This window comes from Passer domesticus, chromosome 13 (assembly GCF_036417665.1).
Source record: "Passer domesticus isolate bPasDom1 chromosome 13, bPasDom1.hap1, whole genome shotgun sequence".
Taxonomy (NCBI): domain Eukaryota; kingdom Metazoa; phylum Chordata; class Aves; order Passeriformes; family Passeridae; genus Passer; species Passer domesticus.
In genome coordinates, this window is record NC_087486.1 from 94332 (window position 1) to 113791 (window position 19460).

Sequence of the window (19460 nt, forward strand, 5' to 3'; positions counted from 1 at the left end):
CTTTCCAGCTTTCCATTTTTCTAAGCCTGTAGAACAAAACTGGTTCTAAGATGCAAAGGAAGAAAACTTACCTTTTTCTCTTCTATTTAGGGCTAGACACTCTCACAAAGTACAGCAATCAAACAGTATGTTATAATTTATCTTTTAATTGCAGCCCAGAGGGCATTTCTTCTGCTCACCTTTTGTTTCCTCTTTCGCTTTTTGCGTTGCTAAGTCTGCAAGCCAGTGTAAAGCTGACGATGGAGCTGTTTCTGGACAAAGTGGTCTGTTAGTCTTTACTTCCCCAGTGTTATTGGTTGGTAATGTCTCTGTTTTTGCAGACTCTTCTATCCTACTGTCAGTTGTTTCAGATTTTGGTACAGTGTCCATTTCTACTTGTCCCACTCCTGCTGTCCCTGCTCCAGTGGAAAAGGCGTTCTCATTTCCAGAGACCGATGCGCTAGGATTTACAGTTGGAAGCTAAAACAAAAAATATTAAAAACTGCTAAATGTTGAATAAAGTGAAGAGTTCAACTTGGAAGACATTTTCAATATCCAATGCATTTGGTTTTGTCTGTTGTTTTTCTTTTTCCATTTGCTATAAGCACACAGTAAAATTCATTTATGTTTACGTAGCAGCAGAATACAGGAGCTTCTTTATCTGCATGTATTCACCTTTGCACTGTGGTGTGAATTCTTACCATGTCATCTTTTAACATAAGCTGAATGTTTTTAATTTCTTTCCTTTTCTTTCTGGTTTTTTTTGGGTTTTTTTTTTTTTATTACACGAGGATTTTTTGTTGATAGTTACAGAACTGCTCTAGATTCCTTCAGGAAGCACAACAAAATAAAAACACGTGTTGCAAGCTACTGGTAGTAGTTTGTTTTAGAATACAGCATCAATATAAATGGCTTTCTCCCCAATTTCTACATAAGAGTATTAGCCTAAATAATATCTAACTTGGTAAATAACAGATGCAGTTCATGTCCCCAAAAAGTGACCCAGAAGACTTTAGCTAAACTAAAACCCTTATAGTACATACGGATAAAGCAAAATTCCAGTTTCACAATAGATTAGCTTAACAGATCTAACATCTTAATCGATCTCAAAAATGTAAATGTCAAACATGGTAATTTCAGCTTCAAATTACATACCTGTGATATTCCATTAGTGACAGCTGGTCTCAACACCGATTTGTTCTGTCTGTTAATACACGGACAGTTGGCTTTAATACCCCATTTGCCTCGTGCTGCATGAACCATGTCTCCAATATTGTAAAGTGCTGTAAATAAAGTTAGGTCTTTAATATCACATGCAAAGAAATCTAAAAAAAGGCCTAAACTATATCTTCAAAGAGGCGGGGTTTTTCAGTATTACTGCAAAGTAACTTTAAGGTCACATGCTATATATAACAGGACATTGTCCCTGAATAGCAGAATGTGGTGAACAGTGCTAATACTGCCTTCACAATGTCATTGAGAGGCTGTCAAACCTGGCAAATCCTACAGATTATCATGTGCTTCTACTATTCCATGTAGGGTCCAACAATATTGCAATGAGGTCACTTTAAACCACCACAAGAAGCTATATAACCCTTGAAGCAATGCTGAAAGGATCTGGATCACAGGTGTTCACCTCTATCCTCCTGGTACACAGACAGATGTAATGAATTGACCAGGTGAATACCTGGTGGCTTGGCTGGTGCCATATTAAACAGTTTTTCCTTCTATGATCACAAATTTACTTCCAAGAAGTCAGGTCTCTTGGGAGCAGATAGGATTCACCTGCACAAGCAGAGCAAGAAAGTCTCTGCCAACAAGGTGACCAGACTTTTATGGAGAACTTTAAAACTACATTTCGTGGGGAAAGGAGATGCAGATTTGAGCAACAGGCTCAGGGGCTACCAACATATTAGGAAGCAACAGGGAAACACCTGTGAAATAACTCTAAGGAATTTGGGCATGTTCCTGTCAAGAGGGGTAAGGTTGATAGCCTAGCTGGAGGGTCTCTTCATACTAATGCATGCAGTCTGGGTGATGAGCAGGAGGAGCCAGAAGTCACTGTGCAACTAGAAACCGACAATCTAATCTTTATCTCTGAAGCACGACACAATTAACTATGGAACTCGTGAACTGTGAGGAGGTGCTGTCCATGTAGAACATACTGACCACACAGAGGTATCCTTGAAAAACAGTGATGAACAGGTCAAGAAGTTATGGGCAAAAAAGAGGGATGAAGCCAACAAAAAAGCCCCTCACTGCTGGGGCTTACTCCAGTCCACCCAGCCAAAGGGGGCCTGTTGAAAAAGTGTTCTTACTTCAACTACAGGAAGGATCATGCTCACATGATGATTAGGGAAATTCAATCACATTGAGGTCTGCTGGAAAAGCAACATAGCAATCTGCAAGCAATCACGGACAATTCTGGAGTGCTTTGAGGATAACTTAATCCATGACATAGAAACCAACCACAAGAGAAGTTACTGGACCTGTCATATACCAGCATGAAAGAACTAATCAGACATGTCAAGACTGGTGGCACCCTGAGCTGCAGTGATCAGGTCCTGGTGGAATTCAAAACCTTGAGGGATGTAGGCCAGATCAAGAGTAGAGTCAGAACACTGAATTTCAGGAGAGCAGACTTTCACTTGCTTAAGGAATTAGTGTATGGGACACTCTGGGAAACTGCCCTCAGGGACAAAGGAACAGAACAGAGGTTGCAGCTCTTTAAGAACATTTTTCTTAAAGAGAGCTCTCAATTCCTCCACGTAAAAAATCAAATAAGGAAGGCAAGGGAAGAACACGGGTCAAGAAGGACCTCCTGATCAAACTAAAATCTAAGAATGAAATGCAGAGGCAGTAGAACCAGGTACACATAATCCTGGATGTTGCCTGGATGTGCAGAGATGGCACCAGGAAACCTAACGCAAAGACAAAAATGGATTTGACAAGGGATGCAGAGAATAATAAGGGTTTCAACAGTTATCCTGGCCAGAAAAAAAAAGATTAAAGAAAATGTATACAACACACACCATCTTCACTAAGTAAGATTTCTGAGCAAGTGACAGCTGACAAGGAGAAAGCTGACATACTCAACATTTTTATTTCCCATCAGTTTCAGTTGTATTCCCTCTTCTCACCTCTCTCAAGTCCGTGAACCTCAAAGGAGAAACTGGGGGAATTAAGTTCCTTCTCTCATTAGAGAACCATACAGAATCTCAAGCAGGAAGAGGACCATGAGGATCACTGAGAACAACTCCCTGCTCCTCACAGGAGCACCTAACACTAAACAATACAACTAAGAGCATCATCCAGGAACTCCTTGAACCTGACAGGCTTAGTGCCCTGACCACTTCCCAAAAGTCTGTTCCAGTGCCCAACCACCCTCTCAGTGAAGCAGAGTCTGAACCTCCCCCGATGCAGTTTCATTCCATTTCCTTGTGTCCTACTGCAGGTCACCAGACAGAGGAGATCAGAACTTCCCCATCTGCTGACCCCCTTGAGGAAGCTGTAGACTGTGATGGGGTCACCCCTCAGCCTTCTCTTCTCCAAGCTGAACAAAACAAGGGACCTCAGCTGCTCCTCCTAAACCTTGTCCTTGACATCTTTCCCCATCGTGGTCACCCTGCCCTGGACACACTCTCACAGTTTGATATCCTTCTTGTACTGAGATGCCCAAAACTGCAGACAGTATCTGAGGTGGGGCTGCACCTGAGGAACCAGAACATAGAAAATTCCATGAAACCTGGTAAGATGCATCCCAGGGTCCTGAGGGATTGGGCTGACGTAGCTGCCAAGTCACTCTCTGTCACCCTTGGAAAGTCCTGGCAGTCCAGTGAAGTCCCTAGGGACCGGGAACAGGGGAAACATCATGCCCATTTTTTAAATGGTTCAAAACAAGGACCCTGAGAATTACTGACCCATCAGCCTCACCACAGTACCCAGGTAAGATGATGTAGGGAGATGCTCCTAGAAGACATGTATAAACATACAGAAGTAGAGGAGATTAGAGACAGCCAGCACAGCTTCACCAAGGGCAAATCACACTTGACTAATATAGTGACTTTCTTCAATGGAGCAACTACATCCTTAAACCACAAGACAAACAGGTGCAATCTACCTATACTTCTGTAAGGCATTCAATATAGTACCTTACAACATTCTTGTCACTAAACTGGAGAGACACATTTTAATGAATGGACTATTCCATGGGTAAGGAAGTGGCTGGATGATCACAAAGTTACCATCAATGTCTCTATGCCCAAATGGAGAACAGTAACAGGAGGCGTCCTTCAAAGGTCTTTACTGGCACCAGTACTATTTTGTGTCTTCAACAATGACATTAACAGTGAGATTGAGCACACCCTCAACAAACTTGTGGATGACACCAAGCTGTGGCGTGCAACTGATTTCAGCACATCCTTGACAAGCCCAAGGAGTGAGCCCTCCCAAATCTCATTAAGCGCAACAAGTACAAGTGCAAGGTTTGGGGCAACCATCAATATCAGTACAGAGTGGGGGAGTGAAATGGATTGAGAGCAGCCCTGCAGCAAAGGACTTGGATACACGGCTAGATGGAAAACTAGACGTGACTTAGTAAAATGCACTTGCAGCCCAGAAAGCCATCCTGCAGCCTGGGCTACATAAAAAGAAGCACGGCCAGCAGGCTGAGAGGTGATTCTTCCCCTCTACCCCACCCAGAGTTCAGCATTCCACCTCTGAGGTGCCCAGTACATGACACACATGGACCTGTTCAAGCAGGTTCAGATAGGGCCATGAAAATTATGAGGGGGCTAGAACTCCTCTCCTATGAAGAAAGGCTGAGACAGTTGATCTGATGTGGCCTGGAGAAGAGAACGCTCTGTGGAGACCTTGTTGTGCCTTTTCAATACATCAGGGGGGATGATAAGCACTGAGAGAGACTTTTTTCCAGGATCTCTAGGGACAGGATATGGAACGATGTTTTTAAACTGAAAGAGGATATGTTTAGATTGACTATTAGGAAAAAATTATTCCCTGTGAGGGTGGTGATGCACTGGCACAGATTGTCCAGGGAAGCTGTGCTTGCCCCATCCCATCAAGTGTTCGAGGCCAGGCTGAACGGGGTTTGCAGCAACATGGTCCAGTGGAAGGTGGTCCCTGCCCATGGCATGGGGTTGGACTAGTTCATCTTTAAAGGTTGCTACAAACCCAAACCATTACGTTACGATTCTGTGATTTTTAGAACCAGTTATGTAAATAGTCAAGCAAATAGTCACCATGGACCATTTGGTTTCCCTCCCTGTCATCCGAGAAGAAGAAAAAAAACCCAAACCATCCCCAAAAAACTCTTTCTTGCTATTTAAAAAAATTACTTAAAATACAACTTAAAAACAGCTGAGCAGAACAAGTCACAGCTAATACTACAAGGATGCACACTTCAAATCCACAGCTTGATCTTACTTATGTTACCTTCCCTTTAACCCTTCTGCTGTAGCAACTGGCATTGTCCTCTAAATCCATGCTAGAAGAAGTGTCAGCTACAACATCACCTATCTTTATATTTTTTCCATTTGTTTTCTCAGAATTAATACAAAATTTGCTATTTGTCCTTTCATGTTTCAAGCATTACCTGTACCAGGGATGATCTGTGTTGGCATGAGATTCTCTGGTTCATGAGACTGACCCTTTGCACACTTCAGCCATGAGAAAACTTCTTCATCACCAATCTCCTCTGTCTCTGGAATAAAGAAAAAAGATAGAATCTTGTACTAAAACTTTACCATACAGAATATTTGTGCATTAATATTGTTTATTTAGATTTTTTACAGAGCAGGAAATTAACCTGGTGATCTCAGAAATGAACTATAAATATAGACCATTAGGACTGGATATACAGCAACTTCTGCCTCTTCAGATTATACAGCTACCACAGTAATTTCCCCTCAGTCATACCTAGCAGCTGGTTTTCAATCACCTAAAAGTCTTGGCTTCTAACCTCAATTTTTAAAATATGATACTCTTGTTCTCATTATGCTTTTTTATATTATCATAATAAATAGACAGCAGTATTCACACTAACACCCATATTTTATACATCTGCTCCATATAATAATGTAACTGTCACTAATTAATCTCACTGAGATTGCCATTTGTTTGCATCCATGCTACCAAAGTGGTCTCAATACAGTAGAGTACACCAAAAACCCAGCCAGGTATCTACTTTCTCATGCCTCTGCTTCTTAAAATTGAACTTACTGAAGTTCTTCCTGAATTAGAAGCCCTGGTGTATCACAGAATAATAATAATAATAATAATAATAATAATAATAATAATAATAAAACACAATAACACCTTCCAATCTAACTCCTTGTCAAAGACAGCAGTTTTCTGCAGTGTCTGCTTACTAGTTCCCCATACAACAGTTCTGAACTGTTACAATAGTACATAATTTTTCTTTTATACTTTCTGAGGAAAAGAACTATACAGTCCACTGTCTCAGTAGACACTCTAAGCCTGTGTCTGCTGATGCTGTGATTTTAATAACCCCATCCTAAGCAAATAGATAAAACAAATGTACATAAGGAAATGAAGAATGGAACAGCAGCATTTAAGTCAAGTTCCAAATATGCAGCCCTCCAAGCTGATACTCGATAACTCTCCCACAAAACCTTCTACAACTTCCCAGAAACTATTCCTTGACTATACTCAGCTCAAAGATGACAGTAGGGGAAAAATGCCCAGTACTCACCACTGCGTGGACGACTCTTCCTCAGCCGGTAACAGTCCAGACAGACACCAAAACCACACTTTCGACAAACCCAATGAATATTGAAGAGCGTTGTCTCACATACATCACACATCTCCCTCACACCACGTACTGCTCGCTTCCATGCCACCTTCTCTATAGAGAGAAGGCATACTACGAATTATTGCTTTGACATTTTGCATTTCTCCCACCTAATTTGAGAATATCACAGCAACATTAATAAATTCATAGCAACATGAACTGAAGGCAAAGTATAGAAACACATACTTTTTACACTCATAGCCCCATTCTTTGAGTTGCTAGTCCAGTGACACCATTAAAATTCCCATTTCTAAGAATAGGTAAAGTCAGGTATCACAATGCACACTACAAGGAAATGCAGCACCTTACAGTGTTCTGTAATAACTGCATTTAATGGAGCACTAATGGAATTTACAGCAAAATCACAAATCTTCTGCTAGTTTTATGAACAAGTGACATCAATATATAAAACCATAAAGAATGTGTATTTAGTTTTACTAATCAGATCTCTGTCAACTATTCAGATTCTAAACCAACATATTTGCCAAGGAAGGGGTTCTCCAAATGGCTGTCCTTGTACGTTCCAGAAACTAAAGGGAAAAAATTAGATAGTCAGCTATCTCCATGTGATAAGCTAAACTGGCTTTTTTTTTTCCCCTAAACCCTTTCCCCCTGAAATGGAAAGCTGGCAACCGGATGATCAGCTAAGTCCTTGCAGGCTGAATTAAGGTACTGCTCCCTCCCTGGAAAACCCCGAGCTTTTACATGAGGTCCCTGGAGCATAAAAGGATAGGAATACATCAGAAAATCTGTTTATTAAAGCATAGCTGGTCAATGTGGTAAGTGCATGGGCTTATTTCTATTTTCTTAGGAGCATGAGCCAGTTGATTTCTGCATTTAGTTATTGAAAAAATAATTTAATGTCTGGGAAAGTTACCATTAGCTTCCTTGATGGTAATGTTGCACTGATCCAAAAGAAAGTCTCAAATTCTGGTCTCTCAGTTACACCCCCCACCCAAGAGTGAATACAGCCTCTCTTTGGAAGAGCAGGAGAAGCATTTCAACAAGAAATTGTAAGACATTTTCAATTCTATTCCACTATATTGTACACGCTTTATACAGAAAGAGTAGGAAAACCGTAACAACGTACGATGTGGCTCCACCATCATCATTGCCTCCTTCTCTGACATAACAAGCTGGCAGAACTGGTCCCCAACATTGGCCAGGATATATTTGGAAGTTTCCAGATCGATCCCCTCTGCAGGGGAGGAAGAAGGAATCCATAGGCTCATGGCATCGGGGTCACTTTGTTGTGGGTTCAAGAAACCTTCTACTCGTAGTATACCTTTCCGGGTAAATACCAGCCTGCAGGAAATAGGATGGAGTAATTGAGAAACTGCTCAACCACCTTTAATTAACTTATAATGACATCTATATCAGAACATAAACCCAGAAAGGGGTGGAAAAGGCTTCATCTAGAGTGCTATATTCTGCAGACAGTACACTTATTATGCAAATCCCAGTAACACAGAGAATAAGACATACAAAGCTGTAGCTATAATACCCATTAGAACAAATTCCAAGGTGCTAGTAAACACTGATGGGAAATTCCACCTAAAAGAAATTGCTGCAGCTTGCTAAATCCCACTTCTCTATCTCATTAATAGAAAGAGATGACAAAATTCAATTTGACCTGCTGCATGATGCTGCTTGCAAAAATCTGAATGGCTGTCATTCTCAGTTTTATTTCATGAGAAACTTTTTCTCAACTTTTGAGAAAACAGTATTTCAGTTCTGGCTAGGGCTGCCAACACTTGGCAACTCCTCCAACAGCTCATATGACGATATATGCAAAAATCCTGTCGCACTGGTCTCCACATGGATGAATCACTACTGTTTTACCAGTAGCTGTTGACCCTCCTAATCCTTGTGTGGTAAAAGGCGTAAAAACATACGACAGAACTCTAAGCATCTCCTGTCAATATCAAAGACAACTTAATCTTTAAGCAGAAACCATCTTATCTTTAACCTCGAGCTAGATTAATTTTTAACAAGTTTAGGAAAAGCAGCAGCATGCTTACTGGATGGGCGACACATACTAAAAATTCAGTTCATCCTTTACATGCCAGAAAGTCAACTAACTACTTTCAGGAAAAGATGCGTAGTGCTTGCTAGAAGAGGCCGTTAAGGAAGACGAAGAGAAACACAACAGGTCAAAGAAGTGTAAGATATGTATATAACACAGAGGGAACACAGACATAGTGGTCTACTCCTAAAAATTAGTCCTGTACTCAACAGAATATGGTTGAACATTAGCCTCATGCTGGAAATGTTTAGTTACTTGTTGAGTGGATTAAAATTTTACCTTTGTTCTGAATGCCTTATGAAGGACGGAGAGTTATTGTATACAAATTGCCACCCAGAAGTAAAATTCTACCCAAAAGAGCAAATTCAGTTTCCTGAAGCTGTACCCAGAGGCTCGCTTAGTATCTTACAGCTTTATCTTTGAAAAGCAGCTCTTTCTGGCCCAGTGAGGGAATTCCTGTCAGGTGATGCAGGGAAATGCAAGACACTCAAAACCTTCATTATTGTACCCAAGCATATTTAATAAATAAAACATAATTACTTTGTGCTTGGACACGGTCCAAGCTCTGCACACAGACTACATATGAAGAAAGGAAGAATTTGAGCACCTCCGGAAATGGAAGAAGCGACATGCCACAGTTGAGTCATCCTGCTCTTGCTCCTTAAATTTGCGGTACCGCTCCAGACGGCACTCCCGACACTTGTGCAGATGTGGAGCTACATTGATGCAAGAGCCATCCTGGAGAAAAGGCTCACCTGACTGCTTCAGCTTCCTCACCTTACTCATATCTTTCAGCACAGACTGGCCAACTGGGTGAGGCAAAGTAGAAGTAAAAATCTATTAGTTAACTGCAACAGCAAAAAGATACTGGCTCCAACAATCATCTTTTGAGAGATCTGTACATTCATACCCATGTAAAACCAGTAAGTCTGTTCAAGCCCACGGCATACCACACTTCCGTCCTGACACACAGGCTTAAACATTTATTAAAGTGAACACCAAATTCACATACAAGAAGCATTAAGCTTCAGCCTTGCAAGCATCCTGTGTGCTGCCTACTGAATATGAATGAAGTCTACAACTATTGTTAGTTTACGCAGTTCATTACACAGGAGATAACCCAGTATCCCACCTCCTTGTGCTTCCAAAACATCATGTACATTCAAGCCATCACCTTTTAGGGGAGCTGTGCGCGGCCGGCCCTTTGGGGCTTGCTTCCCCTTTCCTTTACCCAGCAGTAATTCTGCATTGCGCTCCACATTGGGGCCTAGCTTCGCCATCAAATGGTCTGGGATACCCTTCATACAAGCCTTAGCCTGCAACTGGTCTTCAGAGTCACTCAAATCTGACAGATCACTATTTGTACTGGAGTCAGAATCCTGTTTTGACGTTAAACTCCGCTCATCTAGCGAGAACCTTTTCACAGCTTCAAAAGGGGCTTTCTTCTCCTGTGGAAACTCTGCCTGTGAAGAGAAAAGGGTGGGTGGATGTCTGCCAAACACATTAGAAAAAGTTTTCAGAAGAGGATTGTCCTGCTGCCCAGGCCCGACAGCTGGTTTTTCTTCTGTTGGACTGGAGGACAGTGTGGGCATCTCGATAGGCTGTGTCAGGCTGCTGCTCGGTGAGCTGGAACGACCATTCCCTACAGTGGAAGGGCTCTGAACACCAGCAGCAGCTGTTGAACCAGAAGCACTAGAGATCATCTTTGAGGAGTCAGTTGTTATAAACAAGGTTTTCTTCTTAGCTAAAGAGTCTGTACAGGTGAGTGATTCCGGCCAGCCAGAGGTGGCCTTATGACTCACAGGTGTTGACGGAGCACAAACCCCCGTCTGAGATGAAGATGCAAAGCCACTGAAAGGACTGAGTTCTGCTTTCTCAGCAAATGCCAGGAAAGGGTTCGAGGGTTCCTCTCGTGACAGCTTTGGAGGCTGTAAAAATAGGTTTTCATGGCTATCAGGGGGACGAGTATTCAACAGACTTCGTGAAAAGGCTGGAGTAAGGGTAGGCATAGATTCCACAGGCAGCTTCCGCTCTACAGAACTACCAGACTGGGCTCCTGGCTTACTGTCCACTGAAAGAATTTTACCTTTACAAATCCCAGCACCCACATTCTCTGTACACTGCTTGAATGAGTCTCGACTAGAGACATCTTCAGTCAAGCTCTCTGAAAGGACCGTGAAATAGTTACTGGAAGGAAGATTCTGGGACATGCACTGAAAAAACAAGTTCTTGGATGAATCAGAATCTTTTTGAGCCTCTTGTCCAGTACCACAGCCAAAAGGAAATCCAGAAGGTTTGCTTTCTGGAGCCATCACTCCATTTGATTGGCTTCTTCCAGCCCCAAATACCAAGGACTGGGAAGCACTTGGGAGGGAGACTCCAAATCCAGGAGAAGCCAAAAGTGAATTTCGGGAATTCTGAAATAAAATTAGTAAGCATTAGTCTATAATAAGATTGTTATTTGAATCAAGACTACTTTATTTCACCTCGTTGTACTATTAGCATTCTCCTTACCCATCAGGAATAAAAACTTCTAGCAGACTTACAATTACTTCTTTAAAGATTCCTACCCACAAGCTACTGAAATTGAAGACACAGAGAAAACTAATACTTAATGTCTTATCACACTTTAGAATATAGGCGGAGGCACCATACAGGTAAACTAATTGATAGAAAAGCAAGTTAGTAAAACTGCTGGTCATTCGAATTCAAATCAACAAAAAGAGAACCTTAACTGAAACTGTTTTTGAATACCCTCCAATCTTTCACCCTCCCCCAAGAGCATTCTGATAAGTTTCACCTAGTTAAGTAGCACCCCTGAAATAAGTATCTTAGTTTGCAAGTTAACTAAACAACGCAAGCCCCTAGCGGTTAGCAGACAAAGTATTCCTGGTCCCCACAGCCCACATCTGCTGACAGGTAGATAGATGCCTAGGACGTGGAGCCTTCCAGGGAACAACTCAGTAGAGGCTAAGCACAAAAGGGTTAATTTTTATGACCATTAAATACAGGGAAGTTTTGTGAATGGCAGATTAACTGTGATATGGCATATTCACTTGTTCTCTTCTCAATCGATACTTGTTCAGATTTTCCAATTCTGACAGTCTTACTGTATCTGACTATATACTGTGACTAATGACTCATAGAATCATTTAGATCAGCTCTACTCCTTTTCTTTGAGTTTCCACTTAGAAATCTGCTCATCATTAAAACAATTTTATTTCAAGGTCATGTTAAATACAACCACAGACTCTGTGCAACACATCCTACTGGTCACCAGTGTCCCTGCACACCTACTCTACTGCATACTAATGTTTAGCTTGTTCCTCATTACCAATCTACAGCTGTAATAACTTTAATAACCTATTAACAGTTCTTCCAGATATTAGAATTTCAAATATATCTTTTTGGAGATAAAAATAATTTTAGAAAACTATGTTCTAATAGTTTTTAAAAGAATATGAATTTGAATGGAAACCAACGTTGTGAAGTCATCTCAAGAAACAAGTCTATGATATAGCAGACAGTCTGAAACAGTAAATATGTGAACTATCTACAACACTCTTACTGATTTATGTCAGGTTCCGTTCCTCAAAAAAAAAAGTTTGAAATGGACTAATGATCTGCCTGCCAACTCTGAAGCCAAATTATTAATACTTTAAAAAAGTGATGTGGAGTTGGAGAGAAGGAAAGGAGGAGAGGTGGTACCAAAATTTCTCAGTACAATTACACAATCTGTAGTTGCTCCCAACTCTGAATTTATTTATTGGGGGGGTGGGGGATAGAAGAGTTCATATTACATTTTATTACGCTCATTAAGCAACTCCTGTTTTCCACAATTCTCTCTCCTTTACACCTTCCCATCCAGGAGTCTTTTATTCCAAGGTAAATACCTAACCTTTCCACCCATTCTATTATCAAATACAAAAGACAGGGATGATAACAATGCATTCAAATTCCTGGCAATCACATTGGACTCTCTTAACACATCTCCCATTCTCTTCACTTTCTTTATACACTAGATGGCAAGATTCTTTATTTTTGTTGTACTTAAGTGAGGTGGGTTTCATTTTTGTTTTGTTTTTACAAATCTTCATTTGATTTATTTTAGAAGTCTCCTATTTTGCTTTTAACAGAGTTTCTCTTCTATTTTTCTACTCTTTTCCTTGTAAACCAAGCCATAACTAAAAGGCCTTCAAGTTGCTTTCAGACTGACCTCTCATCTCAAATATTTTAATTACTTCTTTTGCTTTAGTCCTAGATAGTATACAATGCAACTGCTCCTTTTTATACTATATTGCTAACACAGCTCTAACACACAAGACAGGCATCTTTTAAAGGTCCTCTAAATGTAGGCTCATTGTTTTTCTGGTTTTGAGGCTTTTTTCCTTTAAGTAACTTGAATGTTCAATTCAGTGCACATCTGCATGCAGATTGGTTTACATAAAGGCAAGAGATTTTAAGAAGGCTATTTTCTGTATGACACAACAAAATTAATTAAGTTCAGCTCTTAAGTGTTATTTTATAGCTGCATTTCTCAGATTAAGGCTGAATAAGCACAAGAGTGCTGCAGTTATCTCTTACTACTCCTTCACCAATTATCTCAATTTTCTTTTGAGTAATTTCTTATGTCAGATAACAGGTTTCCTCTGGGACGAGATGGACTCCTGAGAAAAAAAGTAGTTTTTTCAATTCCAAGGACACACATTTTAACAGGAGTATGTTGCAGAACATCTGTTGCAAACATGTAAATCTTTCCAGAACAAGTGGGATCATGAGCTACTCACCTCTCCCTGGGCTTGTGATCGGACTGTTTTCGGTTTCTCCTGACCAGTAACAGCTGGCAAACTGGTATCAGAGATTCTCACAGTTGTCGGCGTCAAAGCAGTTGTAGTAACTGCAGTTGCAGAAGTCATTGTGCCTTGGCCAACCTGATCCAGTGACTTTCCTGCCTCTTTACACCCAGATCCAACTAGTAACGGCTGTCCAGCCACAGAAGAAAATGGAGTGAAGGGCAATGGTGTGTCACCACCAACTGGCTCGTCTTGGACTACTAGTGTTCGGCCATTCTCTTTGGTGTAAGTAGCAAAACGAATATTGCGATTAATCTGAGAAATAAATGAAGGCAACTGCTTGGCCCTTGGATCCAGTCCTGTTTCACTACCGGAGACTCCTTTCCAGGGACCTCGGCTTGCCTCACCTCCATCACTACCATTGCTATCTGCCTCACCCCTCTCCTTTGGCTTCTTTGTTGCAGGATCACAACCAGGATCTGATACATTTTTCCTCCTCCTTCCATCCTTTCCCTCCAGGCTTTCCTTCTTCTTTTTCCCTTTAGATGATGATTTAGCTGCTTTTAGGCCCCCTCCCTACAATACACAAAGCCATGCAATCAGTAAACAGAACAGTCCAAATACCTATTCAAACAACTTTTTTCTGTTAGAACAGAACATATTACACTGCTCTGAAGTTTAGGAACACTTTATCACAAATTCAGACATCTAAAGAGAGATGATATGTGAGCACAGAACACAAGCATTAAGCACGGTCTTGTCTTTTTTGTACTAGAGTAAGATCTGCACAAGTAATTTTTTAGCTGAATACCTTGCTGTAGCATGAACCACATCCTGGCAAATTTTGAGAAATACGCAATACTCTAACAAAGCTCTTTCGTAATGTATGAATACTACCTGCACACTAATTTTTGATCCAAGCATAAACCCCACTATTCCTTTGAAGGGCACGCTTTCTGTCCACTACACAAAGCCTACAATATTTAACTATGGAAGATAGCTTGCCCTTTAGCCTAGGGCAAAAATTCAAGTTCAAACATTATCATGGAACATCTCAACCGAGGCAGTGAAATGCCACAAGCATATAAGCCTACTTACAAGGCACAGCAGCCAGATGGCAATTTTTAGAAATGCCTTAAAAGGTCTGTGAAGCAGCACAGAGTGAGCTATTAGAAAAACGCAGCAACACTACACCTTAACATGGAGTACAACCACCATGGTTACATGGCTACTGATCATCCCTCCAAGATCCATGCTAAATTTAGTAAACAGGCCTGAACGACAAGAGAAGATTGCTTAATGAAAGCTATGACCATCAAAATGGTAAACAAAATTTTCCTCTTCAAACTTTAAGAGGAAAATTACTAAAATTATCTGAAGTGCACAGTCAACACTGCATTTTTAAGTCCTTTACAGATTTTACTTATTTCACATAAGAAATTTTACAAAGTTGCACACTGTATATACAAGACCTGAATGAACTGCTGTACTACCTCGCCTGGAGAAGTGTTATCCATCACCACGTGAATCAGCCGAGGATCCACCGACTTTATCTCACCACTCTAATTTTTATACAGATTGATAATGAGAAAGTAGGAGAAAGAAAAGCAGAGGTTAATTTTCAATTCAAAGTATATAGTATCAACATAAGAGACCTAAACATACTGTTACTGCGCAGGCCCTCTCCCATTTACCTTTTCTTACTATCTCACTTCCTTAGTTATACTACAGCCTTCTAGTTTACCTTCTATCCTTTTGCTCCTCCTCTATTTCACAAACTTTCAGATTTCATTCCTACCACTGTTTCCTTGTATATTTGTTCTATTGAGCATTTCTAAAGGTATTCATTGCATTAAACGTAGCTCTTGAATTTCATTTAACATTACATGCATGTGCACTCCACTAGATGTAGAAAGGACTACTGGAAGAAGAACATTAGTTTAGCCTAAGCATCCTCACCAGTGTCTTCCCAAAAGAATGAATGAATATCCAATCTCTGTAATTGTTCTTGGAGGTTACTTTCTATTCCACAGTAAGTACACAGGAAACTCTGTGCTTCCTAGCATGTACCTGCTGAACACACATAACTCCACAATTTCTACGCCTCTCCAAGGTACTATGCTGATTTACCATACAAAATGTACTTTTTTCCCTGTGTGCCAGCAATAGCAGTAGTCAAAGTGCAGGATCACTGCTCATTCAGTGCATTCCATCTACACGTGGAAGAGGCTACAGGGGCAGTGGGCACGAGACACAGGATGGGATCTGAAAACCAGATGCGTGCTGCTGCTACACAGCACCATGGACCCACTCCTAGTTGTTCCAGAAAAGGGAAACTATAGGCCACTGGCAAGACTGAGCTACCTGTCAGACTGCACAGAAGCATATAATAAAAACCAGTAAGTAGCAGTGCAGATTCTCTGTGCTATACACAGGTTTACTGACAGGAACAGGGCAAAAGTAAACAGTCTGAGCTAAAATATATAAATCAAATTTATTTATACTAAGACTTCATCTGCTTTGCTACAACTGTTCCAAACCACTTGTACAGTCTCTCCGACGGAAACCAAGAGAAGGCATAGAAAAAACACAATGTAAGTGGCCCAGAAGGTAGCTTTCTATGCATCAGCACGCTTTCCCTTCTGGAGAGTAATTTCCAATATTTTTTCTTACAGCACTCATTTCCAGTGAAATGCTTACAGCTTTTTACCTTTTTTTTTTTTTTTAATAGAAGTGGTCTGTGTGACATCATTTATTCTAGAAAGTCAACCTAACAGGAAAAAAAACCCCTGTGAATCTCAACACAAATAATTACTCATCTTTTAAAGTAAAAAACAACCCAAAATAAGTTTTGGCGAAGCTGTCATTCCCCACATATAGATATTGAAGAATGGTATTTTAGGAACACCAAAGCAGCGCTTCAAATTTTTACCTCAGTCACAGACACCTCCATAAGACGAGTTATTGGGTCTTGGTGGCTCACAACACCACAGAGCCAGCTATTTTCATCCTCTGGTTGATAAACTTTAACTCGCTGGCCTTGGACACTGTAAGGACCTGGAAAAGAAGGACTTTGAGGACATTTTCCAAACAAGCTTTGTGTCATACTAGTTAAGAGTTATACAATAAAATGGTTCTGTGCACTTAATTGGGGCTTGAAGTATCATCTTCCAGGTGGAAATAAATTAAAATACCAGGGCTTCTGCTGCAAATCCTGCGCAAGCAGGCATTTTATTATAAAAAGTCAATAGGTCCTCATTGCTGCAACTCATGAATACAGTTTACACATAAAAAAACCCCTAAATATGAAAGACCAAAATTAACTCGCTCCTTTGACAAAATCAAGCTACATGGAGGGTCCTTGCTAACTAAATTCTTTTGCTTTCTAACCTACAGGTTAGTAATTATGCACCATAAATCCAGTGAACAGCCCCAGTATTCTGACTTAGTCCAGATTTGTCAAATCCCAGAATAAAAGCTATGCATTTCAGAGTAAAAACATGTATTTGGATATCCAGCATCACTAAACCAACCAGTCATAGTTCTTTCACACAGACAACAGATCATCTACAGAAAGGTTTCCTCTCACCCTGCCCTTGCTCTCCAGGTCAGCATGCTGAGCTTTCCTCCCACCCTAAGTCTAGACAAAATAAAACCTCTGCTTATCTTGGATCATCAAAATCTACATGATCCAACAATCTGTGTGGGACACAGCCAGAATTAGGCACTTCAGAAGAAGGCTTCAAACTGCACAATTCTTAAGCTACTTGCTCATCAAAGAAGTATTGTCCTCAGAATTTCTACGAATACACATTTTATTTGACCAAAAGGCACCAAATTCCCATGAAGAATTACATCCTCCTTCAAAAGTAAGACAGTGGTCTGTCTGTAGGGTGGCTCCCCTGCATATGAACTCTGGATAGAAATTATTTTAGTACCTGACCAAGATGACCCAAATCTGACAACCAAAGCCACAATCAGGCTTAACCCTAATACACAATCCAAACAACAGATATTAACTCTATGCTGACCAGCCACATCCACACACATATTCAACTTAAACAACTGATGCATTAATTATCAAAATATCAAAATATGAATTGCCATTACAAGGAAAGTTTCTTAGGATCAGCAGCTACAAAGGAACTTCACTTTTAAGTTCCCACAGTAACAGAACAGAACCACAGAAAACGACCCACACTTAAAAAATTCAAAGCTAAAACTTAAAATAGGGAAGCTGTAAATTCACAGACATGGTCCTACTTTAATTACACCTTACATGACCATTCCCAGTAGGTATTTCTGGTTGTATCTAAGCAACTGCTTACCTGTATCTGTGATAAAATAATGTTACCTTGTAAAGGACTAGAAATTGACCTCCAAATGAAACAGTAACAGATACTATTACCATCCCCCTTCACAAATATCAGCATAGCCTTACAGCGGTTGTAGAAAGTAGCTCTGAGAAAGAAAACACACCTCACCTCTACTAAATATCTCCTGAAGCTTCTGGTCACTGATGAGAGCATTAACAGATTCTCTTAGTGAAGGCTGCTCCTGCAGAATCTGATTTTGACTCTCCGTTCCCATCTGCCAAAAACAAACAGTTTTAACAAAGTATAGTCTTCAGGGATAACAGAAACATTACATTTTACAAAAACAGATCTTCTTGGACTGCAGTCAGATTGACAAAAAAGAAAAAAAAAAGTAAAATTAAGAAAAATATTACTGGACATGCCAGGAGGAATAAAGGAATTAACTACGCAAAAGCTGTATATATAAAATGTGTATTCACAGAAATTGAGGACAAAACTTCCACTGTAATTAACAGCTACACAATGACAGCCAACTCTCCAATTAAACAATGTAGAGAGTGTCAGTACTTTTCACATGCAAATGGAGGTCAGTGCAAGGACCTGGAAATGCAGGGAAGCAAACACAAATATTTGACAGGGCAGTGAAAGGAGAAAGATGGGTATGTTGTTGAAACAGTAAATAAAACCCCAAAATTAATCTGGCAAGCACAACACAAGGCTAAATTTACATTTCAACTGAACATAGTTCAAATACCTGAAATAAACGTAATCCACTGGCATCAGACAGGAAACGTAAATGTCTGTCCAGAAGAAACTCCACTGGGACCACAGAGCCTAACCCCAGCTTATCTACTAGAGGAGTAAAGGTCTGTGATGAACAACAAAAAAAATAAGTTACCAAAATGACTGAGCACGCATACAGGCCAACAACAGTCGATTTTATGCTACTCAGGTTTTAAAAAATTAAAAATTTTCATTTCTCAACTTGTACTGCCCAGTGCTTGAGTTTTAATGTAAAATACTAATCATTATGTTTAAGCCAGTAATTCTTGCATTACAAGTGGGAATTACAGACAACTGGATCCATTTTTTTTATTGGATCTTAAAAGAAAAAATGAAAACATCTGTGGTGGTGTTTGGTTTTTCATAGAAAAGCACCTTCTGATGCTCAGGTTTAAAAAACCAAAGCTTTGGTTGAGGTTTAAAAAAAAAGCTTTTGTTAATAGTTCAAACTATCTAGCATATTTCAGATATAGCCTCATGAAAGGAGCAGTTTTACTCTTCTACAGAAGTTAGATGTAAGGAATTTATACACTTATATCAAATGAGAGCATTTTTGGCTAGTGTGTTGTGAAAAACTCAAGTTCATAGCAAGTGTATTATTGATGTTCAAGATGCAGAGCAAATCACTAAAAATACCTAGTGAATTCAGAAACCTTGTAATAGTAGAATCAGACAACCAAATAACATGACTTGCTGATGGAAGAGGAAGTTACCAACCAGAGTCTTTGAAATGT

At 40.2% G+C, this 19460-nt stretch overlaps 1 protein-coding gene across 3 annotated transcripts in view; it reads right to left on the reverse strand.

Annotated features, from left to right (window-relative positions):
• KDM3B (lysine demethylase 3B) overlaps positions 1-19460 on the reverse strand; it is a 54448-nt gene that overhangs the window by 22470 nt on the left and 12518 nt on the right. For 2 of the 3 annotated variants that reach the window (XM_064388025.1, XM_064388023.1), the window contains exons 3-14: positions 18698-18811; positions 18112-18217; positions 16560-16684; positions 15100-15189; positions 13622-14203; positions 10009-11251; positions 9442-9643; positions 7899-8113; positions 6710-6862; positions 5591-5698; positions 1135-1262; positions 180-459 (exon numbers count right to left, since the gene is read on the reverse strand). In XM_064388025.1, the coding sequence (XP_064244095.1) occupies positions 180-459; positions 1135-1262; positions 5591-5698; positions 6710-6862; positions 7899-8113; positions 9442-9643; positions 10009-11251; positions 13622-14203; positions 15100-15189; positions 16560-16684; positions 18112-18217; positions 18698-18811 (3346 nt within the window). The remainder of the gene's footprint in view (positions 1-179; positions 460-1134; positions 1263-5590; positions 5699-6709; positions 6863-7898; positions 8114-9441; positions 9644-10008; positions 11252-13621; positions 14204-15099; positions 15190-16559; positions 16685-18111; positions 18218-18697; positions 18812-19460) is intronic. The other variant, XM_064388024.1, reaches the window with a different exon arrangement.